Consider the following 14,764-nt stretch of genomic DNA (forward strand, 5'->3'; position numbering starts at 1 on the left):
CTATGCAATCTACATGCAACCAATTATAAAAACGGTGAAGGCATGCAACCAATAAGAAATATGCAAAGTATGAGCAGGAATTTGAGATTCACTATGGATTGTAGATCCATACCTAACCCTAAGTCTTCACATTCTTTATAAGGAGAACGAATGCACCATTGCAAGTGTGGAAGAAAATAGCATAAGGGGTGATTATAGCGAAATTTTAGTGTAGACTTAGTGGAAAGGACAACATTTATACATCCAGTTGATCAGAACAGAACAAGGGACATATTCAGAAATTAGATCTAGCAAGGATCAAAACAAGAAGAGCAGATCTAGTACTTGAACCCAACAATTTGAGATTACATTCAATCAGGTCAAATGTTCTAATACTCTCTCACAATTGTATTAGAGGTTGAAATCCTATGTTGATAGGTTAACTTAACAACTAGATAGGAGAACCTTTGGACAAGGTCAAGAAAATCCTATGTATTAGGTGGGTTTAACAACATATTGTAAATCCTTTAACAGGGTGACACTTCATGTAAGTGTTTGTAAATCCTTTAACCAGGTCACTATTGACACAGTGTAAAGCCTTTAATAGGGCAAACCATCAGAAGTGGTTGAACTCATTGCTACAGTAATTTTTGTGGGTGTCATCCCCACCCCAGTTTTACCTTCTTATTCTTGGAGGGTTTCTGGGTCACCAAAATCTCTTGTGTTATGTGTTGATGCATGCTTTCATTTCATGTTTGTTTATATGTTTACATGCATGCAATTTTTTTTTCAGATATGTGTTAATAAGAGTTTAAAAGGATAGAAACTGTGTACTTTTGATTAAACACCCCCTCCCCCCCCTCCCCCTACCCCCTCTCAGAAGTACTCTTCCCATTTGGAACATTCAAACACAATATTGGGAATTATAGGGAGGAATACCATCTCATGACATCCAAGGCAACACATCCTTTATTATTAAAGAAAAGGATCATTATAAAAAACTCAATACTAAATCACAATTGTATTTAGTATCACAGACAGCCAATAGTCACATATTATGTCTAATAATTGGCCTCTAATAGTACTTATTCTATTGGAAATAATCCTTACTTTTCAGTTCAAGTCATGTCAGATGTTGGAAAGCTTAAAGACCATCAATCACCACTTGAAAGCAAATATGGTTATCTTCTCACAATTATAAATAAAGCTTTAATTTAAGCTCCTACTATAAAAAACTTGGCAATCACATTACCAACTTCTACATTCAAAGCATCACAGGTTCAATGGATTATGTGTTGATCTCATTTTGGTTTTGACAAGGTAGTGACAAAACACTTAAGTCATTATCTAGCAGAAACATAGTGTACACCGAGTGAGTAGTGCATGCCGAGTGATAAAAAAAAGCTAAGAAATCAATGCAAGGTGAGTGATCAAAGCATGTCAAACATCAGTTACTAGATAATAAATGCTGAGCAATATGATAGTTAGTGTCAAGCAGTCTATGTGTGTCGAGTCACTTAGGTGCTAAGCCAACAGTTAGTGCTGAGCAAGTTAGCATGTGCTGAGTGATATAGGTGTCGAGTAAATAGTGTGTGCTGAGTTGTTCAGAAGCCAAGTTACAACATTATGAGCACAGTGATGGCCGAGCATAAAGTCTTTGGATACCGAGTGAACAATCTATGACATAGTTCTTTGTAATGGCACAAATTACTATGTAAACCATTTTTGGGCCAACATAAACATTGTTTTGTGATTATAGAAGGTAAGGATTGAGTCATATTGTGAATCCCTATGTAGTACATGCAACCAATCATATTAAGGGATGTTTTAGACGACAATATGGATCAACTACATCCATTGACTCTAACCTAACCCTAGTCCACCTATGTTTACTTAAGGAGGCAAACCCTAAAGAGTTTGTAAGATGTGAGAGAGATGAATGCTAAGTGCAGAAAGAGCATTCATGGTGACTATGGAGGTTATGATAGTGATATGAATTGCAGAATCAGTTAGAGAGAACAAAGCAACACAAAGAAAAGATAGAGGAGACATATCTAATCAGAAGGATCAAAGATTTATCAAGAAAGAGAAGATTTGGCATCTAGTAGTGAGGTCCTAACCGAAGGTTTATGATGTCGAATCATTCTAACATGTGATACAAAGAAAATCTTCTAACAAAGTAGCCTTAACAGGTTTTTTAGTCTTAACAGGCTCTTGTAAATCTCTTAATCGAGTGCTTACTTAATTGTGAGTGTAAATCCTCTAACAAGGTGAGACCTAACAGTCTTTGGGCCTTTGACAGGGAAAACCCCTCACAGGGTAGATCATAGTTTATGATCAAACTCATTGTAACCATAATTGGCTACATTTTATAACTACAATAGTGAAGATTTGTGGGTGTCATCCCCACCCCAGTTTTACCTTCTCCTTGGAGGGTTTCTAGGTAACCAAATATATTGTGTCATGTGTTAAATTTTTTTATGCTATGGATGCAATGTGTAGTTAGCTATTTCAATTTACATGTTGAATTATGAGATGGATGTGTGGTGAATGTTTTATGGTTAAAGTTTTGAAGTACTGATTCACCACCCCCTAACACCCCGCCCCTCTTAGAATTTACTTTCCCATTATTATTTCCAACATTATGGAATCTAGGCACCCTGAATACATATCCATTATAAATCATCCTAGTTGTTGGTATTTTATTCGAAAGCTTTATTATATGTGCATGCTACTATAAATGTTAAATGGTTAATGACTTAGCATGTGATTTGATCTTGAGTCTCAAATCTAATCATTTTTCTTATTAAGTGCAATTTATTTTGTAGTAAATAATACTTGTTACCCTTAGGGAATTGTTAAATTGAATAATGTTTCAATTTGTACAAGTGAAACTATCAAAACAAACTCAAGGATGGTAATAAGTTTCTTTACGTCATGTTATCCATGACTATTCTATTAAATCTTAAATTTTAATTTTTTGTTATAAAGTCAAAGCTATAAATTTCAAAAGGAAAGAATAAGGGGCATATAAAGTTTAAATAGTTGAATAGTTGGGAATTCACATTAATCTTCTAGATCTTGATTTTGCTTCCAAGATTTTTAGTATTAGATTACTCCAACTCTCCAAATGGTTAGCTCATATTCAACAACATACTCCTTTCTTGTGAGCAAATATGAGCATTCGACAAGGGATGAATTCCCATCTCCCCATCCATGTGTAGAGGAAAGATCCCAAAGATTTGTGTTTTCCATTAGTTGCCTATCAATATAAATTATAGTAATTTTTTTGATTTATAGGAGGTGGGGAATAGGGAGTTTGTGTCTAGTCTAGGTTTTACTACGAATGACCACCATTACTCTATGATCATATTCTAAAACAATACAAATAAGATTGTGGTTATTAGTTTAGCAATTATTCAAATCACAAAAAGAGCACTTGCATCCATTGCCTATTTTCTACATGGTTTTCGTCTATTGATGACCCCCATTCTAATGCACTTATAAGCTATGATGCCATGATCATCTTCTTAGAGGACTATCGGTTGCTTAATAGAGGGCAGAGGAAAGATGGTGGAATAATTGTATTGTCAAAAATATCATAGTAATGATCTCACCTTTCTATTTGCTCAAAATGTAAAAACATGTTGAAATATTTTTGTCAACAAGAAGAAAATTTCCAGCAACATAAGACACTTGGATGAGCAATAGTTTCCCACATAGAAGAGCCTATTAGTTGAATATGAATTTGATAAGTATCCTACCTTTAAAAGACTCTAGAGATGTTTATTCTAACTCAGGGGTCTACAAAGTTGTTTGCTCTTGTGGGACACCTTATATTGGCAAAACAGGTTGCTCTTTCCACACTTGGGTCAAAGAACATGTTGTAGACTTTAGACATAATAGGGTTTGCAAATCAACCTTAGCTAAGCATTCTTTCTCTACCAAGCATCACATCTATTTGGAAAACACGCAGATCCTAGCCAATGAGGACAACTATTTCAAAAGGAAGCTTAAAGAAGCTGTTGAGATTAATAACCACCCCATCAACCTTAATCGTGATGATGATTGGATCCTCAACCCTTCATGGCAACCAATGTTAGCCTTGAGGTATAGAGACCAACGCCACGAGGGGTAAAATTATATATAACACGTTAAATAAAACACATGTGCACACATACAAAAGATATATTACGTGTGCATGTGTTTTATTTAACACGTAGTTTGTGTGTGTGTGTGTGTGTGTGTGTGTGTGTGTATTCATTGTTTGTTTTTCAAATGTAAAGTTTGTGTTTTTATTCACACACACACACACACACACACACACAGTTTTTCATATGCAAAGTTTATGTTTTTATTCATTGTTATCTAAAAATAAACGCGCGCGCACACACACACATAACGTGTTAAATAAAACACATGCACATAGTGGTGGGTTTACGTTTTTTACTACTCACTTACACAAACTTGTTTTAGAGATACACACGTCTTATATATTGTTCGTGAGTATTATATATAATAACCCTTATATATATTATTATGTATTATGGTAATATAACACACTTGCTTCATATATGCATGTGCGTAACATATAATACATGTTATATATTATAGGTTACATACAAATTTCTTTATAATAATATAATTGTCTAATCTTGCATAGTTTTTGTTTTTAAGGTTTGGTTAGTTGTGATGTCCTTTCTTCCTTTTGATTTGTTATTTACTTTTCCTCAATTTCCTACATCTGATTGATTTATTTCTTTTGTTCTCATTTTGACTTCACATGTTCTTTCTTTCTTTGTTGTTTGTGGAGTCTGTCCCTGATGGTTCCTTGTCCACCCATCTTACCTACTTTACTTCTAACTTTGATGTGCATGCAAGCTCTCTTCCCTTGGTCCCTATATCTTTTGGTCAATCAACATCTGCAACTCACTTTGTTTTGCATCTCTTGTTCTCTTTTCATCTCGATGATGGATCACATAGTATGATTCGAAACATTGATGGTAAAAATCTTTCCACAATTGAATCCAAAAACAAATCAATATTATATATTATGGTTTTACATGATGAAAACTATGAAAATTTTGGGAAGCCTACTAACAAGAAATGCAATGAAATTGTAAGCTATCTATTATAGTTAGTAATGAAAATAATTTAACTTTGATGGTGTCTCATGAACATATAAGACAACTATTACTGATCTTCATACCACATTGATATGCAAATGATGCAAGAATGTTGTAGTAGAATCAAGAAATAAATGTATGGATCTAAGAAGAAAAAGGTTAAACCATTAGATATAACTTGGCTATATAATTGTCATCATATGCAATGTAAGTGCAAGCAACTATAAAATATTTATCGTACATAGCTTCTTGTATCAATTGCGTTAGTTTATTTTCTTGACTTTCATATCAAACTCTATGATTCATATGAAGAAGTACTAATCAAGACAAGACATGACAAAATAACTGAATTATTTATGAGAGACAAGGCAAGAGAAAAAGAGAGAGAGAGGATAAATAGGTACTAGAAAACTCCAAAAAAGTATATTCCTATTAATAATAATAAAAAGAGATTAGGAAAAATAAATTAAGAATAAAAGTATACATATAACTAACTCTACATGTGGAAAAATAATAAGAAAATAAAAAAGAGGAATGAATAAAAAAATGTATAAAAGATAAAAATTGAAAAATTAAGTAAAAACCAAAAACGAATAAAAATGATAATATATGAAAATAAAAGAGCCTAAAAAAATTGTAAAATTTCAGAATATTAAAAAATACCGTAAATATACTTTTCCCAAAATTCGGTCGAACCACGCGTTCATTTCAGAAAGTGGAATTAATAACCCTAAACCATTTACTGATCTAGATTCCCTCATATGAGGACTCCTGCGATGCGTTTAAATTCATATCTTGTTTTCTTGTAGGTGGATTCGATGAGCGGAGGGAAGCTTGTCCGCTGCTCATCGATTCCACAGATCTGTGTCTCATATTGCCGAGAGCAGATCAAGTTCAAGAAGTCGAGTGGATCGGATATGAAACCCTCTCAAGTCCAGTTTTCAAACTTTAAGACATGACTAAACATGCCTCTGCCAGATGTGGACAGATGCCTGCGGCTTCAAAGGGGCTGCATTAACGGCCGATTTGGAGGAAAATTGTTAGCCTTTTTATCAAAAGTTCTGGCCACCATCCAGATGTTCACAGCCGGTGACAATAACCCTAACCCTCGCAATGGGGTTTCCTTTTCCTCGGTAGATGTCCCAGACCGGTTGGATGGTGTTACGAGTGTCTGCGTTTATCTGCAAAACGGATCCAACTGAGTCTTAGCATGGCAGCGGGCAGTTGAGCGTTATGATATCTATGTCAAAGATAACGCTTGTGAAGTAAATGTGTTTCTCTTAAAGGAGGAGACGATGCGATGTTGCTTAGTGATGGGCGTGGGCAGACCAGCGTTGCATCTCACAAAAATGTAAGGACGACTTCACAACCTTCGACTCTACAACCTTCAGTATACCGCCCCCCCAACTCTCTCAGTTATGAATCAACCCCATTAATAAGTTCAGTTCCCTTTGTATCTACTGTGGTTGATTACACACATTACGACATTTTCCTTAAGTGTAGCGTTCTCGCACCATTCCTTTATTACGTTCAGTTCCCCTTTTATCTATTGTACTTGATTACACGCTGTTCAGTTTATCATATTTTCGTCCTATATAGGTTTATCGAGTCAATCCTTTAATAAATATCGTTCCTATTACTGTGCTGGATTATATAACTTCCAGTTTATATGCCTTCTGACATCGAGATTGTGAGTAGGAAGAAGTTAAGAACATAATGTATTGTTATATGCCCATTCTGCAATGATGATTGATTGTCTCCATTTTTTTCGCAGTACATGTTTGAAAGATTTTTGTGGGTTTCTATTAGAATTAGAATATTTATTCTATAATCTGCGAGCCATTGGTCTAGGGAGCAACCTACTGATAAGATTTACAATCTGCGAGTCAATCTAAATGACAAACTATTGACAGGGCTTATATCTTCCTGTTTATTTTCTTTGAGCAATCTGTTGACATGATTTACTCCTCTGCAATGACATTCTTTGAACAATCTGCCAGCCCTTTTTCCTAGTAACAATCGATCGACATGATTTATGCCTCCGTAATTGTGTTCTTTGAGCAATTTACGAGCCCATGTAAGTGGCTTTGACTGACATGTATTATTCCTTTACAATTGTGTGTTTTTAACAAGAGCAGCAATAATCAACTAACTCGATTTATTCCTCACGATTGTTGTCTGTAAGCATTTTTGTGCTAACAGCTTGTCTAGAAACATCCCTTGTGCAGTTTTGAATGCCCGAAACTTGACATATGTAGTAATTATTAATTAATTTCTAGATCACCCAATTCAAGAGAAGCTTGCAAGTTGTACTCAACTCCAATTTCTTGAAGTGGAGAAAAATAGATCAGGAGGTCCAGTGAATCCGTATTATAAACGGTCTCTCAAGTTATCTAATTTGAAATTTATCGTCTGGCAACCTTTCCTCGGAAATTTTCAATCTTAAGTAGCTGACTGCTCTGTGTTTGCATAATTTTTTTGTAACATGAATTATCCCACTGAATGAGTAATTTTGGTCTATCTCATATGCGCACACATTTTTTATGCATTATGAGATTGCTTTCAAGACATGGTTTTAGAAATCTGGAAAAACTCGTCAATTTCTTCCGTTAATTTGATGTACAAATTGTTTTTGCCTGAGACAAATAGCTAGTAATAACCTTTAATCTGATGGTAAATGCAGGCTGCAGCTGCACCTGGCAAATGACTGATCGCCCAAGAAATGACCCTCACCAACATTGCTGGAATGGACAACAATCAATCTGTAGCTCTACCTGTGGGAGCTTATCTGTCAGCACCGCTGCAACTTTGGCTGCTCCCAAAACACCTTACACAGATACTACAGATACGCCAGTTCTACAAACTCCCTACGCCAGTTCTACATATACTGCAATATCTCTTGAATATCTACGGTGCTGTAGATATCATCTTGAGCAACACAGCTGCCCTTTTTCTGAATCAAGTACATTTTACCCAGCGGCCATGAATAGAACCAAACCCCTTGCCAGGTGGCAAAGTAAAAATCTGAGGATATTTTTACCATTTTAAAAACATGGAATGAATTTATTGGACCATTATGATATTAGAAAACTGGCCACTCCTACAGAAGAGGGATGGATAGAGAGACAGAGAGGGGGAGAGGGCGTGGTAGCTGGGGTGTTTGTGGCAGTGCGGGGAGGTTGTAGGGATTGCAAGTGTAAGACAAACAGAACACTTGTGTTGCTGCCAAGATGAGCAATATCAGGGTGTCCAAGGTACCGGAAATCTGCCGCGGCTTTAAAAAAAGTAATTTGAAGTTGGCTTCATATAATTGTGGGATTTCCTTGTTTACAAATTCAATCCCTCTTTCTTCCTATGCACTACTTTGCAGCTCTGATCAGGAGCAATTCCTTTAGTTAGGGAGTTGAAAAGGTTTGCCACATGTTGGTTGCTTCTAAGGAAGTCTGTAATCACCTCTGCCTTCCTTAGCACATCAATGTCCTCCTTGTGTATCGATTCATGCATAAATGTAGTAATGACTTAGTTTGACATATTTATGGATGAATTGATAGACAATGAAGATGATTTTGATGTGCTGAGGAAGACGAGGTGATTAGTGGCTTCTGTGGAAGTAACCAACAAGTGGCAAGCTTTTCAACTTTCTAACTAAAGTATTGCTTCTAATCATAGAGTTAAAACTTAAAACAGTAGAGATGGCCATTGTTTTCACACTTGATAATTTCATTTCTGAATTTGTTCGGTTGCCCTTGGAATTCTTGTGTTGATCACAGAGGCTTGCAATTCTAATGTCTTCATTCAAGCGGAATATTTAGCTGTTTATGGGGTTCCACTCGGCGCCATCCTCTACTTTATACTTCCCCCATTGCAAGTCCTACATTCTTTTCATGGAATGTTTGAGGTTAAAAGATTGCTTTCAAATTTTGTAAAGATTGACTTTGCATTGGCCTGCACTTTTCTCTGTGTCCAACTTTTTATTCATTCCTCATTTCTTTGGAATTAAATCCATTTTGAAGATGACATTTCACATATTTTATTTCTTGATAAATAATGACATTAATGGTGATCACAACATATTCTGTGTGGCATACTAAAATTTAAGCTAAAACTAAATCAGTATTTGAATGACGGAACTTTTTCAGGTTAAAAGTGACTTATTTATCATTGCCATTCTAAATTGCCTGGCCTTCTTTGTTAGTCTTATCTGTCCAATTTTTTATTCATTTTTTATTTCTTTTGAATTAATAACAATTTTGAAGTTGACATTATGATATTTATATATTTAAATTGTGATAAACCAAAGAAACGTGAATCGGAATCGGCAAGGTCGAATCGAATCGTGAATCGGCAATGAATCGGCGATGAATCGGCAAATTTGAAAAAACCCGTTAAATTTAAAGATTTTAACAATTTAAAACTTATTTCATGCACCCTTTATTGAATATAACTTAAGCACACTATAACATCATCAAATAGAAGTTAAAACTTAACATACATAAACATGAAACATAAAATCCATCACATACGTAACTATGTTATCTAAGATTCTAAAATGTAAATTGTAGGCTAGCTGAAGTAAATAGAAATCAAATGATCATAATGATTTAAATCATAGAATGTATGTAAGATGATCCATAAGACATCAAATCATAAATTTATGTAAGAATCTAAGATGAAGATCCATGAAAGTTTGAAACATATGTCTATCAATGATTCAGTATCAATATCTGTAAACAAAATATAAAAACAAGGCTCCAGCTCAAGCCTCAGGCTCATAGTCATCATCATCCTCAACATCATCCTCAAGCTCGGCTACAGCCTCAGCCTCAGCCTCTGAGTATCCAGTCTACCTAGTAGCAAGGTGTCTAATGTAGGTCCTAGAGGACTGTCGAGCCATATCTCCCGCATATAAGATGGGCTCACGAATGTCGTTAGGGCCTGTGTCTGTGCGTGCACGTGTGCGTCTACCAATGCCTGAAGAACGTGCTCTAGCTGCCTCAGCCTCTATATCCACCTGGTCAATCCACACACGGTCTTCCTCAGTGAAGATTGGATCTACAACCTCTGTGAGCCACTCTGATTCTGGATCAATCTCCTCCGGAATGATCGGAGAGGAGTCAGTGCCCAAAGTCTGTCTGATCCTAAGACGGAGGTTGTAATGAACGAAGACAAGATCATTCAACCTCTGCACTGTCAACCTGTTTCTCCTATTCGAGTGGATGTGCTCGAACATGGACCAACTGCGCTCACATCCAGAAGCGCTGCTTGGCTGACTCAGAATACGAATGGCAATTTTTTGAAGTTTTGGGGTTGTGGCCCCAAACATTTGCCACCATCTATCTGAAATAAGGGAAAATAAAAATAATTAGTCTCATTTACAAATTACAAATTACAAGTTAACTCTAAAATTACATAATCAACTTTAAGTTTGGAATCTAGATTCATGAACATTGAATATATTATTTAATTTTTACCTGGCTGTATTGTTTCCCGAGCATCTATGGCTACCCTGCTAGAGAAAAGTGGCCCTTCTTTATTATTGAACTTATCAAGCTCAATAATTGCAGCACTGCTATCCTCATCAGTACTCAACCTCTGGATCACTGTATATAATCCGGTGAGAACCTCCTCATCCGCCTTGAAGTCAGGACGGAAACAAAATGCCAAATTCAAAAAGTAAGCTGCTGCATGGATGGGTCTGTGGAGCTGATTCTGCCATCTCCTATCAATGATGTCCCAAATAGGGGCATACTTCTCCTGCACTCCTGCATACTGAGCTTTAATGGCCTCCTTGGCCCTATCCATGCCCTCATATATGTAGCCCATAGAGGGCTTCTCCCCATCAGCAGTTCGTAGGAGAGATACAAGAGGCTCAGTGGCCTACATATAAAGTAAAACAAAAATTTGAGTCAAAACTTAAACATAGAATAATTCAATAATATAAGGTAAAACTAAATCATTAAACAATTAGCATAGTAAACTGTAAAATATTAAATGTTAAATTGCAATAAAATTACCTTAAGTATTTCTCTAGCAGGTTTCCAAAAACCATCATCATCAAATATGCAATCCACCACATCTATCCCTGCAGTGGTCGTAGCATAGGAAGATGAAATCCACTCCCGCCCAACAAACATGCTTCTCAAATCATCCCTTGATGTCAACAAGGACTGCAAGGTGATGAAATTCGAGGCAAACCTCGTGATCCCTGGACGAGCTAACTCTTTGTCTCCTGTGTACTTCCTCATTGTGCTAAGGACAAATGAATGATTATAAATAAACTTACATATGTTTTTTGCCCTTTCCACACATGACTTGACCCACTCAAGTTTGCCAATTTTCTCCAACATGAGGTCAAGGCAGTGTGCTGCACAAGGGGACCAAAATATGGTGGGGTGCCTCTCCATCAAAAGTTTGCCTACAACAATTTTAAGATAATTAGAAATTCAAATTTCAAACATGTTAGAACTTAGAACTTAGGAAACTTAGAAATTCTAAGTTAGAATTAGAAAAAGTTCAAAATTCAAATAAATTTATTTTCAAAACTTAAAAAGTTAAAAGTTTACCTGCAGCAACATAACTTGCTGCATTATCCGTCACCACTTGCACCACATGTTGTTCCCCCACCTCTGCTATAACTTCCTCAATAACCTCACATAAGTATGTGGCGTTTTTTACATGAGCAGAAGCATCAATGGATTTGAGGAACATGGTATATCCTACAAGTAACAAAACAACGAATTATAATTACTATTAGCAATCAACAAATCAAAATTTGAAATAGTCAATCACGATTCAAAATTATGTATGTAGGAAAGTAGAATGATCAATCACCTCCACAGGATACAAGAAAATTGAGGAGTGTTCTTCCCCTCCTATCTGTCCAACCATCAGTCATGATGGTGCAACCCTTTTCGATCCACTCCTTTCGGTTGTCCTCAAGCTCATGCCTCATATCCTCAACCATTTCCTCCAGGAGGTATCCACTCAACTCAGCCTCAGTTGGGGCTTTAAACCCCGGACCACAAATGGCAACTGCATCTATCATGTTCTGCCAATAAGGAGTCCTGTCACAAATAGATAATGATATTGATTAGAAATTTAGATGTCAAAAACTAAAATCATAAAACAAGTAGATATAATTAAAGTTTTACTTTTACTTTTAACTTTAACTTTGAAGATAACAAAGAAAAAAGAATCAATTACCTGGCTGCAATAAATGGAATGTTGCAAAAGTACCAGAATTTGCAAATCTCTTTTCTGGCAGCATCATGAATCTCCTTGTTCAAACCCATGCCCTCAAGCGTGGGTTGGGAGCCAGGAGTAGTGCGGGGCACAAAGTAACTATCCATTCTGCTTTTTCGCACTCTAGGCCGCAATAGGTTGGTGTTGGACTCTGTCTCAGTATGAGACCGACTACCACTAACACTCACATGAGCACTAGCACTAGGATGAAAAGGAGGCCTAGAAGAACCCTCCCCAACACAACCTACGAATGCGGAAGCTGATGCAGATGTAGATGCGGTTGCGGATGTGGGAGCACGGGAGCCAATACCTCTTAACCCTTCAAGTTGCATTTTCTTAGTCAACTTGTCTTGTTCAATTTTTTCTAATGCCACTAAACAAGAGCGTTTTGCCTCAGCGATTTGTTGAGTGCAAACTGTGACATCATGGCCAGGTATGCCAGCAATGTGGTATTTCAATCTATAGATACCTCCCGAATTTATTTTTTCTTTGCAAAATATACATTTTGTTTGATATTTGGTTCTCCCAGGAAACTCTTCATTATATTTCCAGCATTCATCTTTTTTACCCATTGTGAAAATTGGAAAATGAAAGCAAAGGGCTGCTGCAATAAAAAAATTCATGTAAAAAATCAAAGTTTGCAACTAATAAACAAAAACTACAAAACAACAAACCCTAGTTTGCAATTTAGTAAAACTAAAAATAAAAAACATTCAAGATTTGCAAATGAACACTAAAAAAATTTAACAAAAAATGCATACTACACTAACATGCAAAAAAAAAACCAACACTTACCTCTTGCAAATGAGTTGAGGAGTGTTGATATTGACTCCTTAATGCTCCCAATGCAATTTATGGCCTCCCCAAATGGACTTCTGATCTCTTTGGTGCTCTTCCTTCTTGCCGGTTGGAAACCTATGGATTCTCTTTTCTCTTCTTCTCTCTCACTCTTCCTCTCTTCTACTCATACTAAGCAAATAGAAGGCTCTTTAGGGTTATAACAAAGAGGAAAGTCAACTTAGAAAGCAAATAAAACATGTGTTTTTTTTTAAAAATTGAACTTTCTATCCTTGCTGCCGCGGCCGATTTCTGGCGATACCCGATGGCGATTCTGGCGATTTTTTCCATGAATCGCTGATTTTGGCGATTCAGGCGATTCATGCGAAAAAATTGCCACCAGCGATTTTCGATTCCAAAAAAATTGAGAGCCATGAATCTTATCGCGATTTCGGCGATTTTGGCGATTTCATGGCGATTTTTGGAACTATGTGATAAACTATGGCTGGAATGTTAAAGATGACAAATTTTGTGTGGTATACTGAAATTAAAGCCAAAACATAATTTGAATGACAGGATCTACAGACTGATTTTGTGTAGAAGTTCAGTTGCCATATTCGTCATCAGTAGCAAATGCTAGAATTAGTGATTGGAAGTTAATTTTTGGTAATAGCCATATTCGCAGTGCTCATTCCAGTTTCCTGAACGGTCAGATTACCCATTACGGTAAATTGTTGATTAAGTGTACGCAGCTCAATCCCTTGGCAGAAGGGAAGGCCTTCCATGCTGAAATCAAGTGTGGGACCATTAAGGATGCACACAACGTCTTTGATAACCTGTCTCAACAAAATTTAGTTTTCTGGAAAGTCATGATTGCAAGTAGGGTGTCATGCCCAGACTACGAGGGCAAAAACACACAATTTTTTTTTTGAATAATAATTAATAATTAAACAGGCTCTAAGTTTGAATGATTGAGATGGAAGTTTTAGTACAGGTTCTCTACATTACGTCTTAAGTTTATAACATGAAGATGATTACATCGTTAAGGTTTTGAAACTTTCGTTATACAGTTAGTTATATAGTTAATATCGACAAAAGTTATGCTATTACCTTAACTTACAACAATATGAGAAAATTATTTAAATATCAAAGTAAATGTATCTAGGTTAAAATTAACACTAAACTAACCTAATTTAAAACAAACACTTTTTTAAAAAAATAACACAATATCCTAACATGATCTTTTAACTAATTCTAACTTCTAAAGAGAACTATTCTAATCATATCAATTACATACTTGATCCATATTAATTAATTAATGTCACTTACAATTAATCACCTTGTAATAAGCTAAATCAAAACCTTACTACAATCCAATAGACACTACTACCAATTTTAATACTAACTCTACATTGAAAATATTCACAACTCCAACATAATATTAACTAAATCCCTATACTAAACTAAAACTAATCCTAACACAACTACTAAAACGAAATTAAATCCAACTAAAAAAAAACTTAACCAAAAATAAATAAATAAACACTTACTACAAGACTAACCTACCTACTCTAACCACTAACCTACAAACCTACTAACCCTACCATTCCTATTCTACCACCCCTCCCTTGGGTCACGTC

At 35.9% G+C, this 14,764-nt stretch overlaps 2 protein-coding genes across 2 annotated transcripts; one reads left to right on the forward strand and one right to left on the reverse strand.

Annotated features, from left to right (window-relative positions):
• The first annotated feature begins 5,895 nt into the window (after positions 1-5,895).
• Positions 5,896-9,032, forward strand: LOC149567591 (uncharacterized). The gene is made up of 2 exons (XM_089820838.1): positions 5,896-6,520; positions 7,789-9,032. Exons 1-2 carry the CDS (start codon positions 6,406-6,408, stop codon positions 8,151-8,153), a joined length of 480 nt encoding a protein of 159 aa, XP_089676964.1. The 5' UTR covers positions 5,896-6,405; the 3' UTR covers positions 8,154-9,032.
• On the reverse strand, positions 8,180-14,055 carry LOC149567592 (uncharacterized). Its single transcript, XM_089816652.1, has 7 exons — positions 12,309-14,055; positions 11,937-12,169; positions 11,669-11,821; positions 11,120-11,520; positions 10,577-10,982; positions 10,301-10,442; positions 8,180-8,405 (listed from the first exon to the last, which is right to left on the reverse strand). Exons 1-7 carry the CDS (start codon positions 12,968-12,970, stop codon positions 8,180-8,182), a joined length of 2,223 nt encoding a protein of 740 aa, XP_089672778.1. The 5' UTR covers positions 12,971-14,055.
• Positions 14,056-14,764: the final 709 nt, after the last annotated feature.

This window comes from Cupressus sempervirens, chromosome 3 (genome assembly GCF_028749045.1).
Source record: "Cupressus sempervirens isolate cs-2001-9-10 chromosome 3, ASM2874904v1, whole genome shotgun sequence".
NCBI classification, from domain to species: Eukaryota; Viridiplantae; Streptophyta; class Pinopsida; order Cupressales; family Cupressaceae; genus Cupressus; species Cupressus sempervirens.